The sequence below is a fragment of the Pecten maximus genome, chromosome 8, assembly GCF_902652985.1.
Source record: "Pecten maximus chromosome 8, xPecMax1.1, whole genome shotgun sequence".
Taxonomy (NCBI): Eukaryota; Metazoa; Mollusca; class Bivalvia; order Pectinida; family Pectinidae; genus Pecten; species Pecten maximus.
In genome coordinates this window covers 26,352,848-26,369,606 of record NC_047022.1, presented here as the reverse complement: position 1 = coordinate 26,369,606, position 16,759 = coordinate 26,352,848, and the positions used below count along the sequence as shown (strand labels likewise).

At 37.7% G+C, this 16,759-nt stretch overlaps 1 protein-coding gene across 1 annotated transcript; it reads right to left on the bottom strand.

Moving 5' to 3' along the window:
- Positions 1–422: 422 nt before the first annotated feature.
- On the bottom strand, positions 423–5,664 carry LOC117333161 (tereporin-Ca1-like). Its single transcript, XM_033892318.1, has 3 exons — positions 5,590–5,664; positions 4,428–4,648; positions 423–1,438 (listed from the first exon to the last, which is right to left on the bottom strand). Exons 2-3 carry the CDS (start codon positions 4,641–4,643, stop codon positions 1,049–1,051), a joined length of 606 nt encoding a protein of 201 aa, XP_033748209.1. The 5' UTR covers positions 4,644–4,648; positions 5,590–5,664; the 3' UTR covers positions 423–1,048.
- Between the last annotated feature and the right edge of the window lie 11,095 nt (positions 5,665–16,759).

Below are 16,759 nucleotides of genomic sequence, written 5' to 3'. Positions count from 1 at the left end.
GAGTGAAAACTGTTTTTACTGTCGGCCGATGAAGCAACAAACAACTGTTTTGTTATTTGACCATTGAGGTGAATAAATTACAACAAAAAAACACTAGTACAGTCTGAAATTCAAAATTTGATAACTCGCATAACCCTTGATGATATTCTTGGTATTAGCTGGGTCTCTGTTCTCTATGAGATTTAAAAGACCGTCATCGCTATGTCCTCAAACCTAGAAGTCATGTTTACAGTCAACCGATGTTTACAAACAGACAAGTAGTGTAGTAACTGCCATCTGTACGTTTGTAATTAGGAGCGTTCGATTGGGCAGCGCGTGGTCGGGCAACAGTTCATGGGTAGCATTCACGGTAAATCTCGTGACCGGGCAACAGTTCATGAGTAGCATGTTTTAGCATTCATCTTTTCGGGAAAACAGTCAAATTTGGTTAATATCCATTTATATAGTGAGTCGGATAGCAACAAGAACTGTTTTCACATTAACTTGATATACAGTATAATTTACAATTCGGCAATAACATATAGGCACATATACAACATCAGTAAAGCATTAGGACTATGTTATACAGTGTATACTTCAAGTATTTTTTCAGAAGTAAATTAATAAGAAGTGTAGGCCAACGTGAATACTTAAAGGTGTATACGCATGGTGATATGGCTTGCGTTACAATAACAGGTAAATGTTAACAGAACGTCTTATCTAAAGCCTATCAACACTGGAAAATGAATTATAAAAACATACTTCAAAATGTAAAAAGTACCTACATTTAGATAATAGTAATAAATCATTCTGACAGAAATGAATATGAAAAGAAATAACTTTGTTGCAAGTTAACAGAAAATATATCATCTGCAACGTATAATTGTCATCATAAATCCAGCTAACGTGCACCAAGCAATACGTAGTATATTTCGATGTATGTACAGAAAGTAAGTAGTCCTCGCATGTAATTTGTTTAACTCAAAGGACAAATGGGTGATTACATAGATTAAACAGTAAGGTATAATTTGTTTTCCTTTTTTAATTATTAAAAGGAAGGATAGAACCTTTACTTTTTTTCAAAGACTTTGAGAAGTGATTGAGCGTAGTCCCTTTTGTTGCACGGCCTGACAATAATATGTACGTTCGCGATGTGTGTTGATCCCATGTTTCCTTCTACTTCGAAATCTCCATCTGAGAAAGTAACAGGGTTGACATTCTCATAAAAGTTTTTTCTATTAAACTTTAAAATTGGCGTGTTGGAGTGGTAGTACATGGTGTCATACCATGCTTTGTCATGCGCAGTGAAGCCAGGTTTAGTGAGACCAACAGCAAGCCAGTTAGTGTAGTAGTCATGGTTGAACGGCACTGACCACATGACCACCACGCGCCGGTCCTTGACAACCCAGGACACTGAGCCATAAGTCCCGGTAGCAGTTCCTCCAGTCTTATGTGTTATCTGTTGAAATAGTATCGTATTTATAGTACGTATTATATTTCAAAGAGAAATGACAATTGTTACTAATTATATTGAAAAAATATGTATATCTTAAAAGGACAATTAATTTCTTAACATTATCAGTTATGGTTCAAGTATAGTTAAAGTTTTATATTATTAAAAGTCCCCTCAATATCTGGTAAATTAAGGACGGCATCTCTATAAGCGACATGCAAGCATGTACTTATATTTGTGTTTTGGGAGCAGGACACCTCACCCGGTCACATACTGACAACGGGCGAATCAGTCGTCCAACTTCTTAATATGCTGAGCGTTAGGCGGGAGGCGAAGCTAAAATTGTATAGAATGTAGTATGTCTCGCCCAGGAAACAGTATCCAAAGCCTTCCTGACAGGTGAGAACGCTAAAGTCAAGGCCAAAAGTGACGCAATGCAACGGGAGACATTAGGAAGACAAGTTGATATATATAGCGCGAATAAATTCCAAATTTAGTCGCCTCTGAAAATCATCCAATAGGGGACAATTCTTGCGCCCTACATGCAAGGTATGATTTGCAGATTTTGGTATATTGTAACAAAGTCGAAAAAGTGTCATATTGGAAGCACTTGATGGGATATTTATTATGGTTATTTTCACACTGTTGTGCCCTACCAACCTTAATTATATTAGTGTTATAGTATTTTTGATGTTATAAAGTTAAAAGTGGTTTGTAAAGATGAAAGTTATTGTATAAATGCTGGAATATGGCTGGTCATATAGGCCTAGGTTGTAGAGTTAAAAGTTGTTTCTACAGGAACTAGTTTGTAAACTCAGTGTTGCTGTTCAGCTGATTGTAAGATCAGCTGATCGTAAAATCAGCTGATTGTGTCCGGGAGCATTTTGGTTTCTTATTGTAAATAACGTTTACAACAACCAGGGAGTGTTGAAAATAATGAAAATGATGTTCGAGTGATACGTTGACAAAGTTTCAGCTCGATCGGAGCTTGTTAAATATTTTTTCTAGTATTTTTGTGTATTCCTAGTGGTGTTGACCTAAATATAGGGTCGCCGCGCTCTTTGTTTACATTCACAACACAAAGCCAAAGAGGTATCTGATATCCGAACAAGTGTAAGTTCATAGGCATGGTTTTTGAGCCAAGTCATATTAAGTTAGTTTAAATACCTGGTCAGAAACCTTATTGATCCATACTTTCATTGGTAAACGGGCTAATCTCGCTATATTGAGCGATTGTTTGTGCAGCGTTCATCTGCTTCCCTCTAGCAACTGTTGTAAATGGCGGAACAGTGAACATACGACAAACTCAGTTATTTCACGAATTCGACATTCTTGAAAGCTAACTTATAGTTAGACAATGTTTGTATGCATTATTATGATAAACTTCATAATGTTTCTGACTTGGATATTTTCCCACTATTTTATTACGAACTTATTGGGTAGAACTATATGTGTTGGCGTAAGCGCACTATTTGTATATTATTGCCGGTTGGGATAGTATTGGGGATACGACGGTGATTTGGTCGGGGATGTTTTTGGGGAGTTTTGGAGATACGGTTGAGGACGCGACCACTCCTTTTATGGTAATTAGGGGCGGGGCGAAGATGCCTGGGGATGCGATTTCATTCCTTATAAGATAAAAGGGGCGAGATTGAGGATACGCCGAAAAAGTATAAAAGGCCGGATTCAGCGGCGAATCCTCAGTTCGGTAGACGACCTAGACCGGGTTTTTAGTGCAGTTTACCGATATCCGCCGTGGTCAATTCCTTATATATGCAGTAAGGCTTATACTAGTTATTTTATTATTTAGGGAAATTCGAATTCTAAGTGTTAAACAAGAACTTATAAATTATATCCTATCATTCTAGGGCAGAAGCCGGTGTCATCACCGCTGTCTGTTTACTATTTGGAAGGGGCGGGGCTAATTTCTATGTGAAGGCCTATAGTAAAACAGTTATAAGAATTGGACGGTGTCATCATCTAGTATATAAGAGTTAAATGGGAACATAGTGCTTCAGCTGTAAATATATAAAAGCGTAACTGTGATTTAAGAGTGTCACCACTCTTTATAACTGTCATTCCATCCAAGTTTTGTTGTGGCTATTTGTTAGATATATATATATACTGTTGATTATCAAGTTTTCCTATTACATTAATGTGTGAACGTTGTTTCCTTACCCTAAGGTGGACTTTGTGGAATTAATGTATTGGCCATTGTGTATGGATAAGCTAGGAGTTGAGTGTGTGAGATTGTATTTATGTAAAGATTCATAATTTAACTATTGTTTTATCAATAATCAACATTTGACTTGTTTATCGGAGTTACTGGTTATTCTTTCATATAAACTTAGTGAATTACAGTTTTATCTAGAGCATCGCTCAGTGTTCCTGTCTTATAATAACCTGAGCGCCAATATAGTACAAGTCTAATTGGAGATAACTCTCCAACGCATAAGGAAACACCTAAGTGGACCACAACAGATAACCTTGGTTCTCTGAACCGACCTATACTGGTAGCGGTATCATAAATCTTCAAAGGTAGTAGTCAGTGACTACGACTCGTTATATTGACGAGAGAATCCAGACGAGGCGCAACTGGGCGTTACAATATCTCCGCCAGAGGAGAGAACCCAAAAACCTTCCTAACAGGGGCAAGTTTGAAGTAAGAATTGCAATGCTGTTCATGAAGAGAAAAGATCGGATCTCCTCTTTACGAGCATGCAATATAATTCTGGCGTCCTACCTTCGACCGGATGAGGGTCCTGATGGGTGTCTTTGGCAGTATGCTTCAGTTAGATAGCACTATAAAACAATACCGCAGAATCCCAAAAAACATAAATACACTAATTTATCACACACAGGGGAAGCCGTCCTTAAATGATCATAGCTGATAACACGTTCATCAATTCAAAACCAAGCTTAATCAAGCTAAAACCAAGCCGCTTTTGCGGCGGTATCTACTTTTTCAATACAATTAATTTCTCAAAGTCATTACCATTGCCTCCTTAACACCAGGAAGAATATCGATCGGCGGTGTTTTAATTAGTCCACCATTATTGAATGCCATGGGTTTCTCCAATGTATATTTTGTCCAGTTGGCAGTTTCTATCCCACAGGCAACACTGTATCCACCGCTAGCTGTCAGGGCACTTACTGTCGAACCTGCCAAACTGGATCCAGCGGCAACCGCTGCCACAAAACCTTCGAACATGATGCCTATAAATAGCAGAATATAAAGAACAAAATGTCACAACATAAAAATATCGTGTCTCCGGTATTACTAGAAAATAGAGAATAAAGTATTACATTGTAATTAGTTAGTACGTACTCAAAATACAAGCGACTTCTTAAGATATTACAAAAAATACAATATTTAGTGTAAAGCAAATATTTTGTATCAATACAGATTTAGTGTTGAATTTGAAAGCTTTCTACGAAGTAGTATGGAAGTACCAGGTTCATAACTCGATTCAAATTTTCCGAGGTCCAGTAATCAAAGATGTTTTTATGGTATACTATTAGAAACTCGCCGATCGCCTTGTTGACTGCCAATAACGTAAATGTCCAGTCTTGACTACGTATTAACGGCCAATCAGTGGTATGTTAAGCGTTTTCATCCGGCAGTATGCTTCAGTGAGGTAGCACTTTAAATCGGCAAAAGTGCCGGCCTATCACAAGGAGACTTGACACGAACATACCGCAGCCTCCAAAAGCACGCATACGCACTCACCACACGCATGCATGTCGCACGCACGGGAGGCCGTCCTTAAATGACCTTAGCTGTTGATTGGACAAACAAAATAAACCAAACCAAACAATATGTTCACATAAACTCTAATTATGGATATAATCATGAAATTATCCCATTCGCGATAAAGTGTACAATATCGTGTAACAGCGCAAAAAAGTCGACAAATATAACCTGTAATTATAGTTTCAGTTAACTTATGCTATTTTAGTTGATGTGTTTTAACAAGAACATCCAATGGAAATGAATAAGGTAGTGTCAAATAATTGGAAGAAACATTTCTGAAAAACAATCCCCCGCACATACAAATGAAAAGAGTTAATATTGAAATTGATTGTACCTGGCATACTAATATGTTAACATTTTGTATACATAACGAAGAAAACTACAAAAACATAAAAGTACTCACCAAGGAACAATTTTCAAATGAAACTACTTCAGCTGGTTGAAAGCTATGATAGCACGAGGGGAGTATATCTGATAAGTCGTAGAATGACGAAAGCTCGCATTCACTGACAATTTATATATACTCATTTAAAAAAATAACCTCATTTTCGTTGCTTGAGCGAGCGCACCGTGAAGCAATATTCTATACGTATGAATTCTAAATGTTGTCTTTTGAGGTAGGAGAAAAAAATAAGGACGCTACGTAGTAATTTTATATATAGAACACTGATAACATCGTGTGTATTTCGAAAACATCTTCTCTATATCCGCATTAACTATTATAATATATATTTATGGACACATTCCACACATTATATACCCCTTTCTTGGAAAGTGTACAGCATCCTTGTTTACCTTCTAAAACTTAATTGAATATACGTTGTTATTGACTGAAATTGCGTGGTTCACCGACTTCTTAAAGTACATAAATCTACAGGATAATCAGCTGGATGTGGACGTGTTTTATCAATCGTTGTCATGCATTTCTATAGGAATATACATGTATGAATCTTTATTGTTGTATGAGAACCGTTTGGTTTTAGTTTTATTTGTTTAACGTCCTGTTAACAGCTAAGGTCATTTAGGGACGGCCTCCGGTGTTTGCGATAAGCGTACGTGTGGTGAGTGCGTATGTGTGTTTTGGGAGGCTGTGTTTTCTGCCCTGCAGGTAGGGCCTAAGAAGTGTACCTGCTGCCCCCATTGCATGATCGTAAGAGGCTACTAAATTTGGGATCTTATCTTTTCTCTTCTTTCTGAACAACTTTCTTCCTAATGTCTCCCTTGACAATGCCTCACTTTTGGCCTTTAGTTGAGCGTCCGCCCCTGTGAGGAAGGCTTTGGGTTCTTTCCCCTGGTCGAGACATACCAGAGTCTTTAAAAATGATAGTTGCTACTCTTGCTTAGCGCTCAGCATATTTGGAGTGGAATGACTGGTTTGCCCGTTGTCAGTATAATGTGACCGGGTGGGGTGTCCTGCTGGGTGTCTCCGGCAGTATGCTTCAATGAGGTAGCATTTTAAATCGGCAAAAGTTCCGGCCTATCACAAGGAGACTTAAAACGAACATACCGCAGCCTCCCAAAACATACGCACTCACCACACGCATGCATGTCGCACGCATGGGAGGCCGTCCTTAAATGACCTTAGCTGTTAATAGGACGTTAAACAAAATAAACCAAATCAAGTACGTGTGAAGTCTCCTTGGGATAGGCCGGAACTTTTGCCGATTTAAAGTGCTGCCTCACTGAAGCATACTGCCGAAGACACCCAGCAGCACACCCCAACCGGTCACATTATACTGACAACGGGCCAACCAATCGTCTCACTCCCAACATGCTGAGCGCTAAGCAGGAGTAGCAACTTCCAATTTTAATAACTTTGGTTTGTCTCGGCCAGGGGACAAAACCCAACGCCTTCCTCACAGGGACTTTTTTGTGGCGGGAGATTCGATTTGGTCTCTTCATCACAAGCTTTTGAAACCAGCAGGACGTGTGGTAATTCGCCCTGTCATATATTTAGTCGCATTGGAGCGTTTGGTGGCCTCTCCGGGTCTTTGTGAGCAGGGACGGCTACAGTATATGTGCGACTCTTTCTGTGTTAAATGTTCACATGTTTAGTAGCTGTTTACCTGTTATTGTGAATAATGTCTGTTGAAATCTAACATTTTATACGTACATGTACTTGTCGGGTTGGGATATCAAATTTTAAATGTTGTCTCTTGTAGTAGGAGAATTAAACACGTCAAAGGGCGCTACAGAGTAATCCTATATATAGAACGCTGATAACATCGTGTGTATTTCGACAACATCTTTTCTATATCCGCCTTAACTATTATAATATATTTACGGACACATTCCACACATTATATACCCCTTTCTTGGAAAGTAAACAACATCCTTGTTTACCTTATAAAACGTAATTGAATAAACGTTCTGTTATTGACTGAAATTGCGTGGTTCACCGACTTCATAAAGTACATAAATCTATAGGATAATCAGCTGGATGTGGACTTTTGTATCAATTGTTGTCATGCATTTCTATAGGAATATATGAGTCTCTATTGTAGTATGAGAACCGTTTGGTTTTAGTTTTATTTGTTTAACGTCCTGTTAACAGCTAAGGTCATTTAGCGACGGCCTCCCGTGTTTGCGATATGTATGCGTGTGGTGAGTGCGTTTTGTTTGGTTTATTTTGTTTAACGTCCTATTAACAGCCAAGGTCACTTAAGGACGGCCTCTCGTGCGTGCGACATGCATGCGTGTGGTGAGTGCGTATGTGTGTTTTGGGAGGCTGTGGTATGTTCCAGTTAAGTCTCCTTGTGATAGACCGGAACTTTTGCAGATTTATAGTGCTACCGTACTGAAGCATACTGCCGAAGACACCCAACAGTACACTTCACCCGGTCACATACTGACAACGGGCGAACCAGTCGTCCCACTCCTAATATGCTGAGCGCTTAGCAGGAGTAGCAACTACCATTTTTAGGTCACCTGAGACGAATGTTTTTGTAGAGTGAAGAATCTACCCTTGAAATTAATTTTGATGTTGTATGCGATCATTTTAATCATTTACATGCTTCTATTACAACACATCTGTTTGTGTCAGAGGCCTAATAATGGCTGACTCAGGTGTGCATGTACTTCATGTAAATATTTTGTCGGACAAAATATTAATATTTTAAATTTTTATTGAATGTTAATTCACTAAAGTTTTGGCTTTTACATTGTTATTCTAAACTTGAAAGTTTCTTTTAAAGTACATGTCATCTATATGATTTATACATTGTATGTTCTGTCGACAGATCTTTAGACATGTACAAATAAATTTACATGTCCAGACTACATGTACTTTACATTGAAGCCAAACATCTAGGAAAGGCCTGTTGCCAATGGCCAACTGGGCGCAATATGCAACCCTACAGCCTTGAGGACATGCATCCTATCACACCTTACCTGTAAGATGCTGATCAGTCTAGCTCTTTTGTGTCTGGCTCATGGTATACCTGGCCAGGTGACCTGTCCCAAATTAACCCCCCGGGGTCCAATTATTGCTTATTCTCACTGAGCCAACATATAAAAATTTACCTGTATTACCAGGCCAACGTGTCAAATTTTACACCTGGGTGAGTTTAAACTATAGCAGTAGCCTGTTCTTACTTTCATGAGAGGATATATAAAAATGTCAAGTTGAATATGACTTATAAAATGATGACTCAAATGATTCACGCTCTCTTTTACATTTTTTTTCAAAACTTTCCTTTTTGCCGATGATGGTAAATTTTGTAAAGCAGCAAGTTATATTTAAGACTCATATCCGATATTGACAGAGTCTACGACTGGTGTAAAACTTTAGAATGTACGTTTTATATAAAAAAAATATTGTTATATAACGTTTAGCAACAAAATATATTCAACTGAGTATCCCGACAGCTTGGGTGAGGAATCTCTAAAGAAAGAAACACATGCTAAAGACTTAGGTGTATGGGTCACTCCGAATCTTAACTTTTTATTTCATGTTAGATAAGTGGTTGGTAAGGTCTTGCCAATCTACATATTTGGATTTTCAAAATGTTATTCGCTCTCTGTACATTAGTGCAGTCAGTTGGATTACTGCTCTGAAATATGGTCACCATAGCAAGCAACACTCGTACACCAGATTGAAGTTGTACAGGTTTTTTTAATTTTATTATTTTTTTTATTTCTATGTTTTAAATCAAAATTAAACGATAATAGTATATATTACATGTAAATTTGTACACAATTCAACTTACCTAGTCTGGTATGAAGGCATTAATACATATATTTGTATTCAAATCTGTACATAGCCTGCTTGATCGAACTTTTACAGGATAATTTAACTTTTTAGTTCCACATCTTTTTTTGACTAGGTCGAGTAGCTCAATCCTGCTTTATCCCTGTAAATGCTGGATTATTGTAAGAAATTGTAATGTTCTTAAAAGAGTCCTAATTAATTTTAACTACCTTCGTAATGTTCCCCAGTTTTTTAACGTTTCACTCAAGAGATTTATGTCGGACGAAGATTTGTTTTCAGAATAAGGTCTCTTTTTTACTGTTCATAACAAGACTTACTTGATTGTCTGGATGATTTCTATTTAGGACATCAGTTCTATTTCACATGTGTATGCACTGTATATACCGTGTTTGCTCTTACTATGTAATTAATTTACTCTTGTTATACTTTATCAGAGACATATATATATATATATATCACACATGTGATATATACGTCTCTGATTTTATCAATTTGTTATCAATTCTGTGATTAGACCTTTGGGTTTTAAAATTGAAATAAATAATGAATAACTCCATAGATCACGATGACATTCTCATTAAAGTTGGACGTTTTATGAATCAGTCTATAGCCTTACCTGTAGGCTATAATTATCTCTTATTGTTCTACCTTTCACACCTATATCACTTGGTCCACAAAATACCTTACCTTTGGTTTACCTGTATACAACATGCTGTGTTGTTTGTATCATTGCTGTTAATTAAGTCTAACTACCCTAGTTTACCTGTGTGATACTGACTGGACCATTTGTACCCTATACATGTAGCCTGACCAGTGCATATCATATGTAACTGTTTTAAAGGTTAGACTATAGCACAGTAAAGGTAATATTGTTTATTTAACACGATCTTCATCTTGGTTTCCATCGTAATGCGTCGACTACTACTAGGATCCGCCATTTTTATTACACTAAGATCGATGGACCATGTGACTTGACTTGTTTTTTGTGAGAGTGTTATTTTTTCTGTACAAAGATACAGACAGATTTATAGCCGTATTTGTGTAATTCTGACCTCCTTATCAAATTATTTGCTGTCGCTACATTTCTTTTTTGACGTTCGGTAAGTATATTTAACTAAATTTCGTTTCGATAAAAAATACATTCCGCAAAATTTTCTACCGAACGGTTATGAGACGGTCTGCGAGTGAAAATAGGTAAACGCAAATGCTACGGTAATGCTACGGTGAGTGGACGCAAACGGTACGGAAATGGTACGGAAATGGTACGGTTATGCTACGGTAATGCTACGGTAATGCTACGGAAACGCTACGCTTAAATCGGAACTGCGAACGTACACGGGTCTGTATAGGGAATTCATATTTTTGGTTAACATAAAAGTGAAATCCAATCCCTATATTTACACTGACGGATGTTGTTTCTATAAGTCTTTGTGATTACAACATTTTTTCTTTGTAAATAAAAAAAAATCATATAAAAGTCGGACACAGTGGGAGGAGTCAATTATTAGAACAGCCAATGGTGACGCTTCACAATAAATTGACTTTTTTTCCGCGGTAAAAAATAGTTCTGTTTTTTATTATGATATTAACATAAGTAACAAAAACATTTTGATAGATTATTATATTTAATATTGTCAAACATGTTATTTTTATACATTTAACAATGGTAAACAAAGCGTGTTGTTTTATTTTAAGAAACATTTCATCACGCGTTCATCGAGAGTAACAGAAAACAGACCGCGACTGAAGCACTCGCTACCCGCTAAGCCGCTGACACGTGTGATCATTGAGGAGTTTACAGTTTTCCAAAGTTAAATGTGCACCCGTGGAATACGCTGTTTGTCATCAACCCAGAGTTTAAACAGCTGGAAGTGTTAGATATGGATGTTTGACTCTGTGATGCCGTTGTTAGGCCAACATCCATAGAAACTGAAGGTGTGTCGTGATCAATGCTCCCGAAAGGAACGACATGTTTTGACGGTTGATCGCACACAGTTACAGGAGGGCAAAGGGCCGGCGGCTCGGAACGACAGCTATCTACTCGTGGACCACTGGTATAGGCAACCGATGATAAAGTTAAGTTTTCAAATTAAAAAATAACCCATTGTAACTTAAATTGTAAATGTAAACAAAGCCATCTGCTTGGCGAAAGTAGTTCCCGTACCCTGTCATATTTCCTGTCATATTTTCATACGCAAGTTCAAAGGTCAATGTTTCCATGCAAGAATGGTAAACAAATCGGTCTGGTATTGTTATATAGTGACAAAACTTTGCAAATGTAAATATATAATAAATAGAGTTTCCTTTGAAGGGAAATATAAATGGTTAATTTGTTGCTATGGAAGCACGTTAACCATGGATACAGTGTATACTATACGTGGCATTATTATAAGAAGTCACCAAGGTACTTACAAATTCAAGAAAATACAACGTAAACATATGCGTATTTTATACATAAAAATGATGTTAAGCCGATATACCTAGGGTTGTTAAGGGGAAAACATTGTTGCTAAGGACACATTAGTGGCTTGTTCTGTTTATTAACTACTATTCATACTGGTTTGGGAAATTGGTTGTGGTTTATTTAATTCTAAGCTGGACTGATTATTTATCCCGATAAAATATGCACATAGCAGGTATTATTTTGATGTATATTAGATAACCTGGTATTTTCGGTTGCTTCGGAGTGCTATTTCAGCGAGCTGTAACTAGGGTAATTGGCGATGCGTTGTAAAAAACGGAGATTGGGCCAAAAATCGCCCTAAATGCACCTTCTCCTTTGCTAAAATATTCGATTTCTTTTAGCGATATATTAAATATATTTTAGCAATACAAATTGCTAAAATGGAAAACATTTTCTTTAGCAAACTTTGCTAAACACAATTAACTTTCGTGCATAGAATGTAGAGACAATTTTTACAGTCACTGTACATATGATATGATATTGTGTTGCTGAGTTTTACAATTATTATTTGATATAAATATATACAAAAAAACAATTGCTGTCAATGAATTTGATTTCAAATTTACATTTCTGATCATGGAAGTAACACCTTTCCTTGGGGTTTCAGTCCAGATATCTTATGTTTTAAGCCCACCATCATCAGATGGTGGGCTATTCAAATCGCCCTGCGTCCGTGGTCCGTCCGTCCGTCCGTCCGTAAACAATTCTTGTTATCGCAATTTCTCAGAAAGTACTGAAGGGATCTTTCTCAAATTTCATATGTAGGTTCCCCTTGGTGCCTAGTTAAGCATATTGCGTTTTGAGACCAATCCGAAAACAACATGGCCGACAGGCAGCCATCTTGGATTTTGACAATTGAAGTTTGTTATCGCTATTTCTGAGAAAGTACTGAAGGGATCTTTCTCAAATTTCATATGTAGGTTCCCCTGCTGCCTAGTTATGCATATTGCATTTTGAGACCAATCGGATAACAACATGGCCGACAGGCAGCCATCTTGGAGTTTGACAATTGAAGTATGTTATCGCTATTTCTGAGAATGTACTGAATGGATCTTTCTGAAATTTCCTATGTAAGTTCCCCTTCGTGCCTAGTTATGCATATTGCGTTTTGGGACCAATCGGATAACAACATGGCCGACAGGCAGCCATCTTGGATTTTGACAATTGAAGTTTGTTATCGCTATTTCTGAGAATGTACTGAATGGATCTTTCTCAAATTTCATATGTAAGTTTCCCTTGGTGCCTAGTTATGCATCTTGCATTTTGAGACCAATCGAAAAACAACATGGCCGACAGGCAGCCATCTTGGATTTTGACAATTGAAGTTTGTTATCGCTATTTCTCAGAAAGTACTGCAGGGATCTTTCTCAAATTGCATATATATGTAGGTTCCCCTTGGTGCCTAGTTATGCATATTGCGTTTTGACACCAATCCGAAAACAACATGGCCGACAGGCAGCCATCTTGGATTTTGACAAATGAAGTTTGTTATCGCTATTTCTGAGAAAGTGCTGAAGGGATCTTTCTCAAATTTCATATGTAGGTTCCCGTTGGTGCCTAGTTATGCATATTGCGTTTTGAGACCAATCCGAAAACAACATGGCCGACAGGCAGCCATCTTGGATTTTGACAATTGAAGTTATAGCTATTTCTCAGAAAGTACTGAAGGGATCTTTCTCAAATTTCATACGCAGGTTCCCCTCGGTGCCTAGTTATGCATATTGCATTTTGAGACTAATCAGAAAACAACATGGCCTACAGGCAGCCATCTTGGATTTTGACAATTGAAGTTTGTTATCGCTATTTTTAGCCCACCATCATCAGATGGTGGGCTATTCAAATCGCCCTGCGTCCGTGGTCCGTGGTCCGTCCGTCCGTAAACAATTCTTGTTATCGCTATTTCTGAGAAAGTACTGAAGGGATCTTTCTCAAATTTCATATGTAGGTTCCCCTTGGTCATTAGTTATGCATATTGCATTTCGGGACCGATCGGAAAACAACATGGCCGACAGGCAGCCATCTTGGATTTTGACAATTGAAGTTTGTTATCGCTATTTCTGAGAAAGTACTGAAGGGATCTTTTTCAAATTTCATATGTAGGTGACCCTTGGTCTGTAGATATGCATATTGCATTTCGGACCGATCGGAAAACAACATGGCCGACAGGCAGCCATCTTGGAGTTTGACAATTGAAGTTTGTTATCGCTATTTCTGAGAAAGTACTGAAGGGATCTTTCTCAAATTTCATATGTAGGTTGCCCTTGATATGAAGTTGTGCATATTGCATTTTGGGACCGATCAGAAAACAACATGGCCGACAGGCAGCCATCTTGGATTTTGACAATTGAAGTTTGTTATCGCTGTTTCTGAGAAAGAACTGAAGGGATCTTTCTCAATTTTCATATGTAGGTTACCCTTGGTCTGTAGTTGTGCATATTGCATTTTGGGACCGATTATAAAACAACATTGCCGACAGGCAGCCATCTTGGATTTTGACAATTGAAGTTTGTTATCGCTATTTCTGAGAAAGTACTGAATGGATCTTTCTCAAATTTCATATGTAGGTTCCCCTTGGTCTGTTGTTATGCATATTGCATTTTGGGACCGATTGGAAAACAACATGGCCGACAGGCATCCATCTTGGATTTTGACAATTGAAGTTTGTTATCGCTATTTCTGAGAAAGTACTGAAGGGATCTTTCTCAGATTTCATATGTAGGTTCCCCTTGGTCTGTTGTTATGCATATTGCATTTTGGGACCGATCGGAAAACAACAGGGCCGACAGGCAGCCATTTTAGATTTTGACAATTGAAGATTGTTATCGCTATTCCTGAGAAAGTACTTAAGTGATCTTTCTCAAATTTCATATGTAGGTTCCCCTTGGTCCCTTGTTTGGAATAGTGCATTTTGGGACCAATCGGATAACAACATGGCTGACAAGCAGCCATCTTGAATTTTGACAATTGAAGTTTGTTGTCGCTATTTCTTAGAATGAATTGAAGGGATCTTTCTGAAATTTGATATATAGGTTGCCCTTGGTCCCTAGTTGTGCATATTTCATTTTGGAACCAGTCGGATAGCAACATGGTCGACAGGCAGCCATCTTGGATTTTGACGAAGTTTGTTATCGCTATTTCTGAGAAAGAACTGAAGGGATCTTTCTGAAATTTGATATATAGATTGACCTTGGTCCCTAGTTATACATATTTCATTTTGGGACCAGTCAGATAACATCATGGCCAACAGACAGCCATCTTGGATTTTGACAACTGAAGATTGTTATCGCTATTTTACAGAAGGTACTGAAGGGATCTTTCTCAAATTTCATATGTAGGTTCCCCTTGGTCTGTCGTATTGCATTTTTTGACTAATCTGAAAACAACATGGTCAACAGACAGTCATTATCGCTTAATTTCAAATTTCAAATTGATTTTGACAATTGAAGTTTGTTATCGCTATTTCTCAGAAAGTACTGAAGGGATCTTTCTCAAATTTCATATGTAGGTTCCCCTCAGTGCCTAGCTATATATAGTTTTGCATATTGGGACCAATCGGAAAACAACATGGCCGACAGACAGCCATTATCGCTAAATCTTAAATTTTATATATAGGTTCCCCTTGTTGGAAAAGTACTAGCTATAGAGGGCTGTTTCTGAATTTACACAGATTAGTAAGACTTAGAGGAAGGGAAAAGTAGAGAAAAGATCAATCTGACATGGAACCTATGAAGATCATTCAATGGTGGGCGCCAAGATCCCTCTGGGATCTCTTGTTAAGTAAGGCGACTTCAAATAAAGGCGCATCAAGTTGTTGGTTTTACTGACCGACAGGCAATTTCTATATTGGGGTCCGATTTCAAAACATAGTGTTAATATGACGTGACGATTTTCATCAATGAAATATTCTGTATGTTTTTCCTCTATAATTAACTCCTGATTAATGACTTTAACAATTTACTTCTCGTTAGAACACAATACTGGTCATATTGAACAAAAGATGTGCCGACTTCATTAATATTCCGACAAGAGTCAATCGTGAACTACAGCATTAAACTACAATTAATATGTAAGTACAAGATTGAAATTGAATTGAATAGGCAGTTGCCATCTCCTTTGGCCTTTACAGCTGTATAGTTTCTGCGGCTTTCCGGTAGCAAAATATCACATAGCTCGTCAGGAGTCGCCATATTGGTAAAGCGCTTAAGCATGTTGTAAACACAGTTAATGAATTTATCTACCAAACGCTTGAACCTTATTTGCAAAGTGATTCAAGCGCAAGTTGGACTAGGACGCGGACCGGTGTAGCCAGGATGGTATAGTTGATAAATATGGAGTTTTATTCATTCGTAAATATTGCTCTTCATTTTGATTTTGCTTTCGCATTTACGAGATATAATTCGCATTTTGATACAACCCGAATGCGTAGCGCGTGTCCAGAAGTGGTAATGTCTGATCCAGTGTCCCTTAGAAATTTAACCTCGCGTGTTGTATCGCCAACCTGACTCCAGACACTCACGCTTACATCACCCTCTGCTGGGCCTTCGCGTCCATCATCTTGACCTTGTCTTGTTTAAAAGACATCCCCTCTGCATGTATCCCAAATCCCTGCTGTAATAAATTTTGCCTTCTTGTATGGAAAGCAATAATTCGGTACCAGAAAAGAACGATACTTGAATATAAATTGTAAGGATGGAGTTTATTCAATTACATTAAATAAACATATTATCGCACGAAATACGATTACATCTAAAATACAAGGATATAATTTCGTCACCAAAACATATAAGTCGAGTTGTTCTATGCTACATAAAAATCCTACTGGAAAAATATGGCTATCAGAACTACTAACAACAATTTACCAATAAAGAAACATGCCCGTGAGCTTACCGTTATTTAAGA

Bases quoted from the DNA above. Each gene is read 5' to 3' on its own strand.
- LOC117333161 (XM_033892318.1), bottom strand. From the start codon at position 4,643: ATGTTCGAAGGTTTTGTGGCAGCGGTTGCCGCTGGATCCAGTTTGGCA. The intron at 1,439-4,427 runs GTAATGACTTTG...CTATTTCAACAG, and splicing joins CTGGTGTTAAGGAGGCAATG to ATAACACATAAGACTGGAGG.